Genomic DNA, 15,666 nt, shown 5'->3' on the forward strand with positions numbered 1-15,666 from the left:
TTGCAGGCAACCCCGAGTTGCAGTTCAATTAGAATACTTCTCTTATAAGTCGCAATCCGTAGATTAACTAGGATATGCGCCTACCCCTCGGACAATTCAACTGCTTAGTAGAATCATGTCGCGAGGTTAATATACGTAGTATATTTGTAGGATTCTGAACAACGATCTCCATCCTAAATTCTTTCCTTCAAGAAAACAAAAACAAAATAAGGATGGAGATCGACCACCTTGCGTTCTCTATCAAAGGAGAGTGAAGGAGAAGTCTTCCACGAAGGGGGGGAAAGCTTCAATGGTGAACAGAATACTAAGACGATAGTTCAAGCCAAACTGGATATTCCGTCCGATCTCCTCTATCAGGTTTGGTTCGCCTACTGTGATAGTTTCTTTCAGCAGCAGTCTTCTTCCCAATGCTAGGAAATTCCAGGAATTCGAGCATAGGCGAGGTTCCCGATTATCGTGTAACATATCGGGGGAGGTCTCGTCTCGCTCACTTTGGACCGTGGTCTCGCGTAAGTGTTTGGGATAGTAAAAAACCTTCGAACACTCTGAATGCGCTAGAAATTCCGTAGAATTCTAAGCAGTTCTGCGAAACCCCCACCGAATTCGTCAAACGATATCGGCTGGTGGTCCTCTCGATTCCCGTAGAAATCGAGAATGGGGCCAGGATTCCTCCTCAACGACCGGGGCTTACGTCAGGTAGGACCCGAAGGTCCCCCCGGTAGCGCAGTCCCGAACGTGGGATCCTACAGAGAAATCTCTGTAGGATCCCTCCTGTTTCCCTCGTAGCCGTAAGGAGAGAGGGAATGGGGGAGGAATTGGATACTCGCTCGCCTTCCCAGTGGAACTAGCAGTTGGAGAAGAGTAGGAACAGCCATCGCCTTGCGGCGATGGCCTCTCAGAGTCTGGGAAAAACGAATCGTCAGGAGAAAACGTTTTTCCCGCGGAGGGTTAAGAACTCTCACTGTAGGTAAGGGTCTGCCGCCACTGTGAACGTCGTCTGGGTGGGGCTGATCGACACCTGACAGGAGAGAGCGATACCGTCCTCCGACCTCATTCCAGTCCTCGTCGAGGTCGAAACCTCTCAGGAGGACCGAAGGAGTATTTAAATACTGTGCCCGAAGACACGTAGAAACGCCGCTGTCGCGAGTAGAGGAGGTGGAAGTAGCTTGATCGACCGGCCAGAACTAGAGAGCTTCTGTCGGAGAGAGAGACTCTTGGTTCCGAGACAGAATCGGCAAGCTCCGATCGCGGCAGACCCACCGTCGGTTTGGGTCCCTCTCGGGCCCCAAAACGACTCGAGCAGAGACGTGGGCTCTGCTGGTGGGAGCGGCAATCCTTCCGCAAGGTCTTTATGCTGACGAATCAGCTTAATGACTTCTGCAACTTCCTCTGTATCTCGGGAGTAACCGCGTCTTGCGGAGTAGGACCGTCCAGTCCCTCCAACAAGAACAGATCCCGAGATTACTCCTCCTTTAGAAGGAGGAACAGCGGCAGGCCCCTGACGGTCGCCTCCAGCTACTTGCGCGTATGTCCTGGTCGGTCTAGACCCGTGCCTGGTCCATACGGCGTCATAGCGGGATCGCGAGCGGCGCACCTCTCGCGATCAGTCGTAGGTACCTCGCTCCTCCCGGTGTAGCCCGAGGAGGTTGAAGGTACAGAGAGGCAGACCTGACGCTCCCCCTAGCTCGCTGGCAGGGGACCAGCGTGCTTTGGAGGGGCTGCTGCTGATCGTCAAACCCGCGTGGCGAATCGAGCAGCAGGCCTAGCCTTGCGCTTCGCCTGGGGCGAGAGGGCTCGGCTGAGAAAGGTGACGCTGATCTCTAGCGTCAGGCGAGCTGTTGCTGGTTTACCTGTCTTCCGGCCGGTATAATTTCCCTAGGGGAGCGGCGGTCAGGTGACCTGCTAGGCTCTCTGTCGCGGCGAGACCGGCCAGCGTCCTCTCGGCGCGTCGAGCCGCTGGTACCGACGGCCACGGGGACCCTTCCTCGCCTCAACCCGCCGGTGGCTGGTCAGCGACCGTCACGTCAACCCGAGCAGCCAGTTGGTCGCTGCGAGAGCGTCCACTGGCCTGGCGAGAGTCGTGTGCACGACTCTCGCCAGTCTTCTGCTCCGCGCCGCGGTCTTGACGGCGAGCGAGCTCGGGCGTCAAAACTTTGGCTGGACGGTCTCCCGTGGAAGAGCGTCCACTCGGTACTTCTCGCGAACGAGAAGCGGCCGAGACGGAACCTGATTTAGCGGCAGGACCGCTAACACCAGGTGAGGACGTACCAGCCGAGGCTGGTACACCTCTGGTCCCCGTCGTCGTCTTCTTTGCAGAGGAAGAGACGGGCCCCGTTCCCGAAGGAACAGGAGGACCAGCAGAAGAGCTCCCCGACTCGCCTGAGCGAGACGGGCCCTAGAAGATCCCGAAGGAGTCTTCTTAGGGGGGAAAAACCGGGTTACCAGCTGGTCGCTGCAAGAGCGGCCGCTGGCCTGGCAAGAGTCACCCGAGCGTCTCTCACCAGCCTTCTGCTCCGTGCCGCGTCTTGGCGCCGAAACTTGGCTGCACGGTCTCCCGAGGGAGAACGTACACTCGGGATCTCTCGCGAACGAGAGACCGAGCCGGAACCTGGCGTAGCGGCATCGCCGCTAGCACCAGGCGAGGAAGTACCAGAGCTAACCGATACTCCTCTGGTCCCCGTCTATCTCTTCCTTACGGAAGGGGAGACGGGCCCCGCTCCCGAAGGAGCAGGAGGACCAGCAGAAGGACCCCCGTCCCACCGGGGTGGGACGGGCCCTTAGAAGTTCCCGAAGGAGACTTCTTAGGGGGGAAGGCAGCCTTCTTCTTCTTCAGCTTATGGGCCTTAGAAGTCGAAGGGGAAGAGGCAGCAGCAGACGATGAAGACGAAGATGACAGCTTCCTCTTCTACTCTTCCTCGTCAGCTCACGCAGGACAGTCGTCAGGTCCTCCATCCAGGCGGAGCCGGGGCTATTGCCGAAGCAACACGGCCCGACTGCACCTGTCCGGAAGGACCTGGGACTGGGGGAAGACACACGTGGGCAGGATCAGCATGGACAGGCTCAGAAACCAGGAGCGACAGGAACAGCAACCAGCTCAGGAGCGGCAGGAACAGCGGCAGCGGTAGACCCAGAAGGGACAGCCAAGCCAACAGCGGGAATCACATCAGCGGCAGGTACGGCAGGCCCAGCGATCGCCTCGTAGAATCATCGGCAGCCAGCGGAACCTGGGTACTGGCGGCCGGTCCAGGGGCGAGCTGCTGGAAACAGCGGAAGTCTGGGGCAGGCAACACGAAGAAAACAGGCGGCGGCGGCAACACCCCCTCGGTACGGCGGCGGCCCTAGTAGCGGCAGACGGCGTCACCGACACAGCATGGGGAGTGTAGACCAGGAGGGGGGGGAGCAGCATAAGCGGCCGTGGTAGTAGTGGAGACCGCCCCAGACCTCGCTAGACGCTGCAGCAGCCCGTGGATGCTAGGCACGCCCTGCCGCCGCGGTGGTCCATACCTGTCCAAGGTCGTCTCCACGGATGTAGCACCTGCGGTAACATAGATAGATTAGTAAGAGGGGTTCCCTCACGCACGGGGGGAAGATATGCCCCACCCCGAACGCAAGGAAGACCCCAAATATAAAATACAACGAAGAAGCTGAGCGGGGGGCAGGAAGGAAGACGAAGAATCGGATACCAAGGGAGTCGCGGGAGAGCTTTCCGACGACTCCCTAGCAGACCTTCGCTTCCCCTATACCCCCGCACAGCAGTGAAAAGTAATATGAAAATGAAACGGAATACTGCCTTGCGATTCACTTCATAGAACTTAAAGGGGAAAAAGAGATCAATTCCCGGTAAGAACGGAAACTTGATCCAAATAATATGATGCTATCATAAAAATTATATATGAAAATGAAACAGAATACTGCACGATTTCATTTCTTTCACATAAAAACGTAAGGATCAATTCCCGGGTAAGAACGAAAATTGATCCAAATTGAATTCATGCAAATAAATAAATGAAAATGAAAGAATATTACAATTGCGAATCCACTTTCATTCCATTCTATTATACAAAATAAAAGGCTCGTGCCGAGCGCAATCACACTCTCGGTAACGAACGCACAGGGCAAAAATATAATGAAAAGAGTACTTACATTTTTCAATTACACACTTTCGCCCAAAATACATGACTCGGCCGGAGCGCGCCCGCCCTCGCACCGAGACATAATTCAAGGGTTCAATTCATGAAAAGAGAGGAAATCGCCGCATCTACGGCGATAGCTCCATGTTGGTCCATAATTAAGTAATGAAAATGAAAAAACAGTGTACTTACAGTTTTCATTTTCAAGTTTAACAAACCATTAGTAGAAAACACAATATAAACAAAGCATAACGACGATGAAGCGGGCAGAGAGCGCTGACGAACACGTCCTTCACACCCGCGGCCGAAACGCGCGACTGTCGGACAAGCAGTTAACTACCGTTCTCCCCTTGTTCGAAGCTTACGACCGTTCCAGCTGCCGCTAGCTACTTCCTATTGTTAAAGGACCGATGGTTTGTATTACGTATCGGAACAAGTGACTCTTTCCTCATAACAGCAGATGTTCCCAGGTGCCTTCTAATACAGCAGCCAGAGACTTTACGACACTTTCTGATGTTGCCCTAGCTCATGGGTCCCAGGATCTTTGGTATCCTGAGGGAACTTTTCATCCTGATGACACCCATCACAGAGAATATTGTTCTGGCCATTCTCAGCAAGCTGCCTGTCTGCTTGTGCAGGGATCACCAAAGCATCGAGTCGTAACAGCTGTAAGGGACCATTGCAGGTTCTTCTGCCCCAGGTAGTCTCTCTACCTGCTGATTACTTCAGGATACAGGTCACTCCTTGTTGAGAAGATCCCTTAGTTCTTAGCAAAGATCTCGCCTACAAAACACAGTAACATTACCAGTCCTCATAGAAAAGTAATACTTGGAGAGACAATACACCATGGTATAAAGCCTGATTTTAACAAGGACACACACACACACACACACACAAAAGGAAAAAATCATTATAAAATTTTAAAAATTACTTGAATTTATTTAATTCAAAGCCAATCACTAATACAAAAGTAAAATCAGTCACTATTACAAAAGTATGTTGTACAAATGCACAACCTTAGAGTATAAAAAGATTTAATCCATGTTTCAAGCAAAATTATCTACATTATTAGTTCATGCATTTACTCGTTCACTTATAAACTGTAAAATACCTGCAACAAATGATATTGTAACCAGGTTTGGATATGATCATTGTGCTATGTTCCTCTGAGCAAAGATTATTGGATTCTAGCTTGAAATTTGATGGTTAATGAATCATAGTATAATGTATGTTCTTCATAAGCTTTGGTGATATCAGCCATCAGTAATTTTTATCGAATCTACATTTACAATGGAACATTCCAATGCAAAGGCCTTAATAATATCCAGTTTTATAAGAGGAAGTCTCATACTACTATAGTTAAACTGATGCAGATTTAAGTTTTTAAAAAATTACATTTGCTATTTGAACAGAGTAGGGGAGAATGTTCCTTAAAAGTAATAAGTATTGCTGCCAAACTTTGTACCAAGAAGCAAAACAACCGTAATTTTTCATATTTCAGCACAACCAAAGCTACCTGTAATTCCTACAATGATGAAGAAAAAGCCTGAACTTGGACACCTTAAATTACCACAAAGTTAATCTGAGATGATAATTCATTGGAATAAAATCCATCAGTTATTACATACTGGCTACTTGGTCCAAATTTTGGTGGCAAGATACTACTTTAACATTCCAAGAAAGTGTGCTAATGAGACTACCTTACATCTACTGCATATGTTTATGAATATCCAATTCATACATATTCATAGAAATGCAAATTTACGTATCTACTGCATGCAGTGCGGACTACGGTCATTTTTACTGCTGAGGACCTCGGCTAACATTTTTTTAGTGCAATTATTAGGTAGCAACCAGACAAATTAAAATTCTCAACTCTAATACAGCTAGACCAATGGGTTTTGCCCTAAATATAAAATTTTACCTTGTTTAATAAATTGCAACTCCTGAAAAATATAAACACCGACGTTTACAAAACTTGACATTCAGTGCTGGTTGAAGTTCAGACATTCACACAAAACAAACTAACTGTTAGTTTTGACCTGATATCTCCACATACAAGGACTGGCCCATGTGGGTTATTCATCAAATACAACAGGAAAAAGTCTAACAATAACAACCACATTCAAGACAGGATGGAAGTGCTTCAATGTGGTCCTCGTTTCATGTACAAAGAATGCTACAACCCACGAATCACGATGCTTTGTTAAAATTTGGTGCTGTAAGACATTAGTCCATAATAACTTGCATTTATTACAATATGGTGGGCTTGAGAGATGTTATATGGTTTGATATATGTTATATAAAAACTTTGAAGGACTTAAAATTATACAAATCTTTTAGTCACAGAAAATATTTTAACTAGAGATCTTATTGCACGCAGCTCTAACACGAACACAGGAGCATTGACAAGTATAGAGAGAACTTTTTGCTTGGAAAGATTAATTTAATTAAGTTAGGCTGTCATTTCCTCTGGGTTGAACCAAACTTATTCTATATTCTTTTCTCTCTTTCCTTCCTTCAGGACTTTCAAACTAGTCTCGGTATAACAGATGATTAATCTTAGTTTCTTGAACACCTGGCAAGGAATAGTTATATCCAAAGATCAAAGAGCAAATGTTAAATCAATTTTAGGAATGAACATGCTTCTAAAGCACCTTAAATAGTTAAATTAATAAACTTTGAATAAGTTCATTGACCAACCAAGATGCAAACTTACAACTTGCGCAGCCAATAAAATTTTAAAATATTCACCCAAACACTCGACCATAAAGCCTATACTAATACCAGTTGTACTAGGCATATTACTTCTTAATAACGAGTCAATGAACTGTCACTTAGCAAGGCACGGTTTACTCAGTTTACGAACGGACATTTAGGCATGGAAACTGAAAGTGCTGAACTACCACCTGTGGAAGCCTAATTCATAGGAACGCCAAAAACGCCTCAAAGGAAGGAGTGCCTGACCTCGGAGAACTGATACCTACAGAGAACCTGATTATGTTTCCTTCAGGAGTTTCAAGACCATTGGAGTGTAGTACGAGATAATCACGTCAGCTCCTGCAAAACAGGCAAAGAATTTTAAAACTATGAAAACATTTTCAAGACCAAATGAATAAAATTTGTAACTGCATTGCAATAACTATACAATAGGCATTATTTTAAAGAAAATTTATTACACTTAGATACAGGAAAAGGGTAAGACTACATTAGAGGTCTGGCCTTTTTGATGAGCAACAAAGACCATTTATTGTAGGTTTATCTTAGTATAATTTCTTAGATATCATACAGCAATTCCATATAGTTACTAACCTAAATTAACCTGTAATTTACAATTAACATTGTTTCATAGATTTATCTTAAACTATATCACAACTAAAATTGTAGCATGGGGAAAAATAATCATAATATGGTGGATGATGCATAAAGTAGTCCGTTATGTTGAGGTCCAGTAAGTTGAGGTGTTACTTTTATTGAAGAAACTAGACAATTAACTATAGATACACAACACTATGGATAATGGACACAAACCTAGATTTGAACCGAAATACACAAATTTCTCTGTAACTACTTTAGCTACTCCTTTCTCGAAATTCTCTCCTCTCATTGAACAAATAACCCTTCACACAAGCCCAACAGGGGTATTAGAAAATTGGCTTTTTAAAATATGTACTTCATAACTAATTCTGGTTTTGTAACACTTCATAAAATTATCAAGCAACATGAGCAACCATATTTTCTCTCAAACTTCTGCATACATTTTACCTTTTACTTTTCATTCTCTCCCACCTTGTCTTCATTCACTTTATCTAGCAACTTTATTTTTCTTTCTTTCTTTCTTTCAGTTGCAAACAAACTTTAAGTGGAAGCCTGATGACATATTAGAAATGGTCCTGCTGAAGTATTTCATAATGCCCAAAAGAAGGTTAATAAAAAGGAAAGCTGTTGTGAGAAAAATAAAAAAACAAACTGACAGCAATAATGATGCAAGGACTCTGCATAATCTCTACTTTTACCCTGTAAAAAACGCTGCTGAATATTCTTATGCCTTCTACTCTTCGTGTGTTCCCTACGAACATTACCTAACTCCAACTTTCACCTCATTTGAGAACAAATTCTTTGATGAGCCGTGTCTGCAAATAAGACTCAGTGGTTTCCTTATACTATTTGTAACAATAGCTACTGAGAGCATCAAGTTGAGCTTTCATATGGAGTGAAAGAAACCAATACAGTATTCTTGGTAATTAGAAAAGTTGGCAGAAACTAGGGTGAGGTTATGTTAGGCTAGTGTTATGCAAGTAAAACCTTAAGCACACACAAACACAGAAAAATATATAGAAGGAAGCATTTCACACCAACACATGTACAATTCATCATTTTCCAATTTTTTTTTTATCAATGATTGTCAACATAGAGTACAAACTTCCATGTTTTTAATTATTCATGAATCAATTCTTTGAAAGCAAATTAGGTCACACAACTGTTCTTTTTAAATAAAGGCTATCTGAAATTACAAGCATGTCCACAAATATAAAATTCTTTAATTCATACTTAGCCACGATGCTGAATAATAGCTAATTTACATCTGGTAATTATTAACATATTACCCAACGTTTAGTTGTATTTGTGTTACTAGTAACGATTTGTATTGCTTTACCTGCTCTCCTCATGCTAGTAAGGACCTCCATCAGTATTGTCTTGAGGTCGAAAGCACCTGCATTTGCTCCGTGATAAAGCATCGCATATTCACCAGAGACCTGCAAAATGTCAAATCTTTTACAAAGCCAGTATTCACGAGCACGATTTTATAATAAAACTAACGCCTCTTTACACGACAAGGAACTGGAGACAACCCTGGTCCACGTACCTTAAATTTAAGTGAAAATAAATCGGATTAGGGGCCACCCTTTCTTCAAGAAGTATGTCCCTTGGCCCTCTTCATTATTTAGTTCTAAACATGGGAATAAAGAGAGAGATGTTGACAAGGAACCATCATAATTCTTGGAGTAATCAGAAACACTGCTGATGGCAGAGGATGAACGTTTGCATTAAAAAAGTGCAGTAGACCAAAAAATAACTGCTATACCACTATCTTGGAAAGGAATGGCATATCATATTTTGGTCAAAGGCCAAGTGCTGGGATCTTTGAGATCATTCAGAGCTGAAAGGGGAAACTGAGAGTAAAAGGGTTTTAGAGGCTTAACATCGAGGGAAACCTGGCAGTTGTAATATGAAAAAATTGTTAGGAGAGGGTGTATTGTAAGATGGAAGAAAGAATGAACGGAGTAGATATAGCCTTGGCTGTAAGCTCAGTAATCCAGCACATTTTAAAATATACTTATAATTTCAATAATTTATGAAAGGAATATTTAACATTTTACAAAAGCAGCTTTCCTTTATGGCTTCAACGGCACTTTTAAGAAATAATAGGTTCTTGTAGCAGTTTTTTTTCTTTTTTTTATCTTATACTACTATATAGTACTTCACCTGATGGCCCTAGGAGCATATTACACTTCAAACGTACAGTAAATCACACAGATTTGTTTTAACATTTTAGCATTAACATTATTGAGCAATAACCTCGACTATGAATGCAACATAACTATAGAACTTACTTGGTATATGAAAAGGGGATGGTTAGGGTACTTGTCCTTGGTTTGTCTAACAACATCAAGGTACGAGATGCCAGGTTTGACCATTAGCATGTCTGCCCCTTCTTCCACATCTCGTTCCTGAATTTAAAAAAAAAATTGTAAGATTGCAATAATATTTTTACCTGTCGAACAACGTTGAAATATGGCACTAACTAAATAGATGGTGTTCTTGAAAATAAAACAATATGGACCTCTGTTGTCAAATATTCAAAATATAGTTTGAATTCTTTAACAAGTCTGGATATTCAAGCCAAAATTCTTATTAAAATCATTATCATCAAAATTTAAATGCTTCAGCATGAGAAAAAATCCAATTTCAAATGGAAGTACTACAGCATCTTCAGTGACAGACTTACAGCAGATCTATTAGCCAGCCCCACTGACCCAGTAGGTAACTGATAGCACCTTCGGTCACCAAAACTAGGAGCAGACTTCGCTGCATCTCTGAAAGGTCCGTAGAAAGAGGATGCGAACTTTACGGCGTACGAGAGCACAGACACACTGGACTGAAGACCAGCTTCGTGCAGGGCAGCCTTAATAGCTCCCACGCGTCCGTCCATCATGTCAGAAGGGGCAATGATTTGAGCACCTACATGGCAAATAAAGAAAAAAAAAACATTAACTTGTGCATACTATTATTAATATTATTATTCAGAAGATGAACCCCACTCATATGGAACAAGCCCACCACAGGGGACATTAGCTTACTAAGAATACGCTGTTCATTTGAATGAAGTAACAGAAGGTAATGGGAAATACAGAAAGAGGAGGTCAGTTATTTGAACAGCAGATGAACTAACAAATTGTTACATATATAAAAATGTAAGTAAAAAGTTGAAATGCATTAGGCTAGTAATGCATTGCATCTATTTGAACTTTGGAAGTTCTAATTGGATAATCAATAATAAATTTCATTACAATAAAAGACCATTCTATTCTACGTACATATTTTCCTTACACAGTACGTATTACAGAGTTACTGCTTGTAAGAATATCTACATTGTCCAACTCTCTCTTGTGAATTGTATCAAACACATTCAACGCGTTACACTTCACACTGTTGTACGTAAGTTCTACACTGTTGTACGTAAGTTCTGAAATTAAGACTTTACTTTTAAAATAAGATTCTACAAAATTGAAAAAGCAGAACTTTAAATAATAAAGAAGCCTATAAGCAATTGGTAAAGCATAGATGAAGAAATAAAATGATAAAAATCTCTGCCAGATGTTTCACCAAAATATAGTACTCAAGAATCTACGAACAAACAAACACTTCTCCACTTCTCGAGTCCCAGAGAAATCTCTCAAACTTAATCTGACGAATCATCTAAGACATCACAATTCATCACTTGCCTGCTTTAGCATAGGCTGTAGCTTGTTCTGCTAGGCGTTTGATGCTGGGGGAGTTGTCGATAGTGCCATCTTCCTTCAAAATACCGCAATGGCCATGGCTTGTGTATGCACAGAGACAAACCTGAAATAATGTATTAGTATCATTAAGATTTCTTGGATATTATATAAATTCAGTCATATCTATATAAGAGAATTAAAACCCCACTGATATATATTTGAGACACACCAACTGAAAACCTGATAGTTGTAATTATCAACAACTTGAACCAATATATTTCTGAACTAAATGTAAAATAACAACTGTCAGACATATGTCTTTATCAGTATGCTAAAAAGAGATAGACCACCCAACAGTTAATTTTCTTATAAGCATGGAACCATATGCGTTTCATAAAGAACTATAAAACATTACAAGTCTCAATGGCAAGGTATAACATTCATTCATTTTCATTGCAAGAACTGGCAAATCCTAACTTTGAAAAACCCTCTCTATATGCAACTTTCAATTAGAAAACCTGTTTCCTTTTAATATAAATACAGGGAGTACCCAGTTAACGGTGGGAGTTCTGTTATCAGTCAAGTGCCATATAACCAAAAATGATATTTTTATGATAAAATAAAGTTTCACATATACTTACCGAACAGTTACATAGCTTATAGCTTCTTACCTGCGGCAGTCGAAATTCAAATTGTTGGCGCCAGCGGCGTTGCTATCTTAAGTATAGGTGATACAAGATCCGCCCACATCCGGGGGAACCCTGGGTACTGCTAGCCTTCTACCGTCAATTTTTCGTTTGTTTAGCCGACACGTCCATCTGTGGGGAGGTGGGTGGGCTTTGATTATGTAACTGTTCGGTAAGTATATGTGAAAACTTTATTTTATCATAAAAATATCATTTTCACATAAGTGACTTACCGAACAGTTACATAGCTGAATCCAAACTACCCGGAAGGAGGGTAGATGGACTACATAAAAATGACAGTAAGACCACATTAAACAGGAAATGTTGCGAGTACCCTACCGTTGTGAGAGAGCAGCTGCAGGAGAATACTGCCTCTGGTTGGCGCTCTATCACTCGTAGGAGACGTGGCGGTATAGGCCAGAGTCGTTCCTACTTAGTGGGATTTGTAACCATGGACAAGACCGTTGGTTGACAAAATATTAAAAAGATAATGCCCTTGCCCTGGGCTTCAAAAACCAGATAAAAAACAACAGACCATCACCTATACCAAAAATAATGACATACTCAAAAGTAATAAATAAGATCTGGAGGTACTCCAAAGTACTATGAGCCTCCAGTCTGCCCACGACTCAACAACCTATAACAAAGGCGAGGAGACAGTAGAGGATAGAAAGTTCCCCTATGTTTCCTTTCCCAACACCATGGCCCGCTACCGACAAAGGACCCAATTTACAACAACTATCATAGGTAGCCTCTACATTCTTCGGGTAAAATGAGGCGAACACAGATCTCGATCTCCAAAACGTAGATTGAAGAATCAAGGAAAGCGACATATTGTGCTTGAAGCTTAAGGATGTCGCACTGCACGTATTTCATGTGCTTTCACCTTAAGCACATTTAGAGTCTGATCTTGGACTTGAGAGTGTGACTCCAGTATCAGACTTCTCAAAAGAACGAAATAGCGTTCTTGGAGAGGGGTTTGCAGAATTCTTAACCGAACACCGAAAGTCGGTCGGAATTACCTCTAACGGATTGTGTCCTTGACAGGTAACATTTCAGAGCTCTGACAGGGACATAGTAAATATTCTCGTCCATCGGACCCACTATATTAGATAATCCCTTAAGTACAAAAGATTTAGGCCATGGGTTAGAGGGAGATTCGTTCTTTGCTAAAAAATTCGTTAACAAAAGAACAAACCGCATTACTATTTTTGAACCCCACCTCTTTGTGGATGGCTTGTAACTCACTCACTCTCCCTGCTGTAGCCAATGCGAAGAGAAAAAGTGTCTTCCTCGTTACATCTCTCAAAGACGCTTCACGAAGTGGCTCGAATCGTGAAGACATCAGAAAAGTTAAAACAAAACTACGTCCAAGTTCCAGTCCACACTATCCTTCTTGATACTTTTACTGTATTAAATGATTTAATTAAATCTCCAATATCCTGGTTAGAGGAGATGTCAAGCCCTCTATGGCTTAAACACTGAGGACAGCATAGCTCTGTAACCCTTTAATTGTCGATACCGACAAGTTCTTAACTTCTTTTAAGGTACAGCAAAAAATCAGCTATTTCTGTCACAGAGGTTTTAGAAGACGAGAAATTATGTCTTCTGGCACCACGTCTAAAGACTCCCCACTTCGATTGGTAAAGCTTGGCAGAAGAGCTTCTTCGACAGTTAGCAATAGCCTCTGCCGCTCTACGAGAAAACCCCTTATCTCTGACGAGTTTCCGGACAGTCTGAACCCTGTCAGTGACAGAGCGGACAAATTCTGATGATAACCTGTCGAAGTGGGGCTGTTTGAGTAGCCGAGGATACTGAGGAAGAAGTCTGGGATGGTCTATAACCAACTTGAGAAGGTCTGGGAACCACTCTTTCCTGGGCCAGAATGGTGCTACAGCGTCATTGACACATTTTGATGCGAGAGGAACTTGTTCAACACCTCTCGATCATTCCAAATGGGGGAAAGGCGTAAATGTCTAGACCCGTCCAATCCTGAAGCATTGCGTTGGTCTTCCAAGCAAGAGGATCTGGAACTGGGGAACAAAAGATCGGAAGTCGATTGTTCCTCGACGTGGCAAACAGATCCACTGAAGGTCTTCCCAAAGTTTCCAAAGTTCTGACAAACTTTGTCTTGCAATGTCCACTCGTGGAAGAACTGGTTTACTCGACTGAGTTCGTCCGCCAGTACATTTAACTTCCCCTGTACAAACCTCGGAACGAGGGAAATATCCCGATCTTGAGTCCAGAGAAGGAGATCTTTCTGCGACTTTGTTGTAGGGAGAATGATGGTTCCTCCCTGATCCTGATATAAGATAGAGCGGTGGTGTTGTCGGAGTATACTGCCACTCTTTTTCCCACGACCAAAGGAGCGAATGCTTGCAGACCGAACCAAATCGCCTTCAACTCCTTCATGTTGATGTGATTCAACCTCTCTTTCTCTGACCATAATCCTGAGATCTTTTTGGTTCCTAGGAGAGCACCCCAACCTCTGTCCGATGCGTCTGAGTATAATTCTAGGTCTGGGTTCCGTAATGTCAGGGAGAGACCCTCTTGCAATCTTTCCCTCGACATCCACCATCTCAAGTCCTTCTTGATCTCTTCCGATACTGGGAACGAATACGTGTCTGGTTGAGACTTCCGACACCAACTCGCTTTGAGAAAAAACTGAAGAGATCTCTGTGAAGACGACCCAACTTTACAAACGTCTCTACTGATGATAACGTCCCTAGGAGACTCATCCATTCCAAGGCGGAGGAGGACTGAGACGGTTCAGGAATTGGCTCACTTTTTTGAGGCAAGATTCTATTCTTTTCGGGACAGAAAAAACCCGAAAAGTCTGAGAGTCCAGAATCATCCCCCCCAAATAGGGGATCTTCTGGGAAGGCACTAATTGAGACTTCTCCAGGTTGATGAGAATTCCCAATTGACTCGCTAATGACAGTGTCTTCCGTAAATCCTTCACGCACTGTGTCCTCGAACTTGATCTGAGAAGCCAGTCGTCCAGGTAAAATGCTGCATTTATGCCCAACATATGCAGCCATTTCCCCAATGGAGCAAGAACAAGAGTAAATACTTGAGGGGCCGTCGAAAGGCCGAAACAAAGGGCTCTGAATTGATACGTCCTCCCTTCGAACACAAATCTCAGGAACTTCTTTGAACTCTGGTGAATCGGCACATGAAAATAGGCGTCCTGCATGTCCAGGGACACCATCCAATCGCCTGGGCGAAGTGCCGACATCACAGAACGATTTGTTTCCATATTGAACTTTGTCTTCAGCACATAAAGGTTCAATGCGCTTACATCTAGCACTGGCCTCCAACCTCCCGAGTTGGGAACTACAAAGAGTCTGTTGTAGAATCCCTGAGAACTGTCGAGGACTTCCTCTACTGCTCCCTTCTTGATGAGTGCATTGACCTCTGCTGCTAAAGCCAAAGCCCTCTCTGATCCTGGAGAATATGCTGTTAAGCTGATTGGTGTATCGGAGAGAGGAGGATCTAGAACAAAAGGAATCGAGTATCCCTCTCGAAGAACTTGCACTACCCATTGCTCTGCACCTCTTCGACTCCATTCTTTCCCAAAAAAAGATGGAGTCTTGCCCCCCTACTTGCATGTGAAGGAACGGCTTTTCTCACTTGTCCGAAGGTTTGGGGGGTTTCTTTGAGGACTTGTACTGTGGACGCAAATTAGTCCTGGGTCGTTACCACTTAGGTTTATTCCCTCGAAAGGGATGCTTCTGAAGAGGAGAAGACTTTGCTCCTGTCGGAGTAGGCTCTTTCGGACGTCTAGAAGACTGAAGGAGATCATTAGTAGATTTCTTTTCTAAATCCGATAGAATTTGTTGAATG

At 43.3% G+C, this 15,666-nt stretch overlaps 1 protein-coding gene across 2 annotated transcripts in view; it reads right to left on the reverse strand.

Moving 5' to 3' along the window:
* Nucleotides 1–5,048: 5,048 nt before the first annotated feature.
* The window catches only part of LOC135207833 (delta-aminolevulinic acid dehydratase-like), a 32,144-nt gene continuing 21,526 nt past the window's right edge, over nucleotides 5,049–15,666 (reverse strand). For both annotated transcript variants that reach the window (XM_064239690.1, XM_064239691.1), the window contains exons 5-9: nucleotides 11,138–11,258; nucleotides 10,141–10,373; nucleotides 9,746–9,862; nucleotides 8,788–8,887; nucleotides 5,049–7,190 (exon numbers count right to left, since the gene is read on the reverse strand). In XM_064239690.1, the coding sequence (XP_064095760.1) occupies nucleotides 7,129–7,190; nucleotides 8,788–8,887; nucleotides 9,746–9,862; nucleotides 10,141–10,373; nucleotides 11,138–11,258 (633 nt within the window). In that variant the 3' untranslated portion in view covers nucleotides 5,049–7,128. The remainder of the gene's footprint in view (nucleotides 7,191–8,787; nucleotides 8,888–9,745; nucleotides 9,863–10,140; nucleotides 10,374–11,137; nucleotides 11,259–15,666) is intronic.

This window comes from Macrobrachium nipponense, chromosome 34 (assembly GCF_015104395.2).
Source record: "Macrobrachium nipponense isolate FS-2020 chromosome 34, ASM1510439v2, whole genome shotgun sequence".
Taxonomy (NCBI): domain Eukaryota; kingdom Metazoa; phylum Arthropoda; class Malacostraca; order Decapoda; family Palaemonidae; genus Macrobrachium; species Macrobrachium nipponense.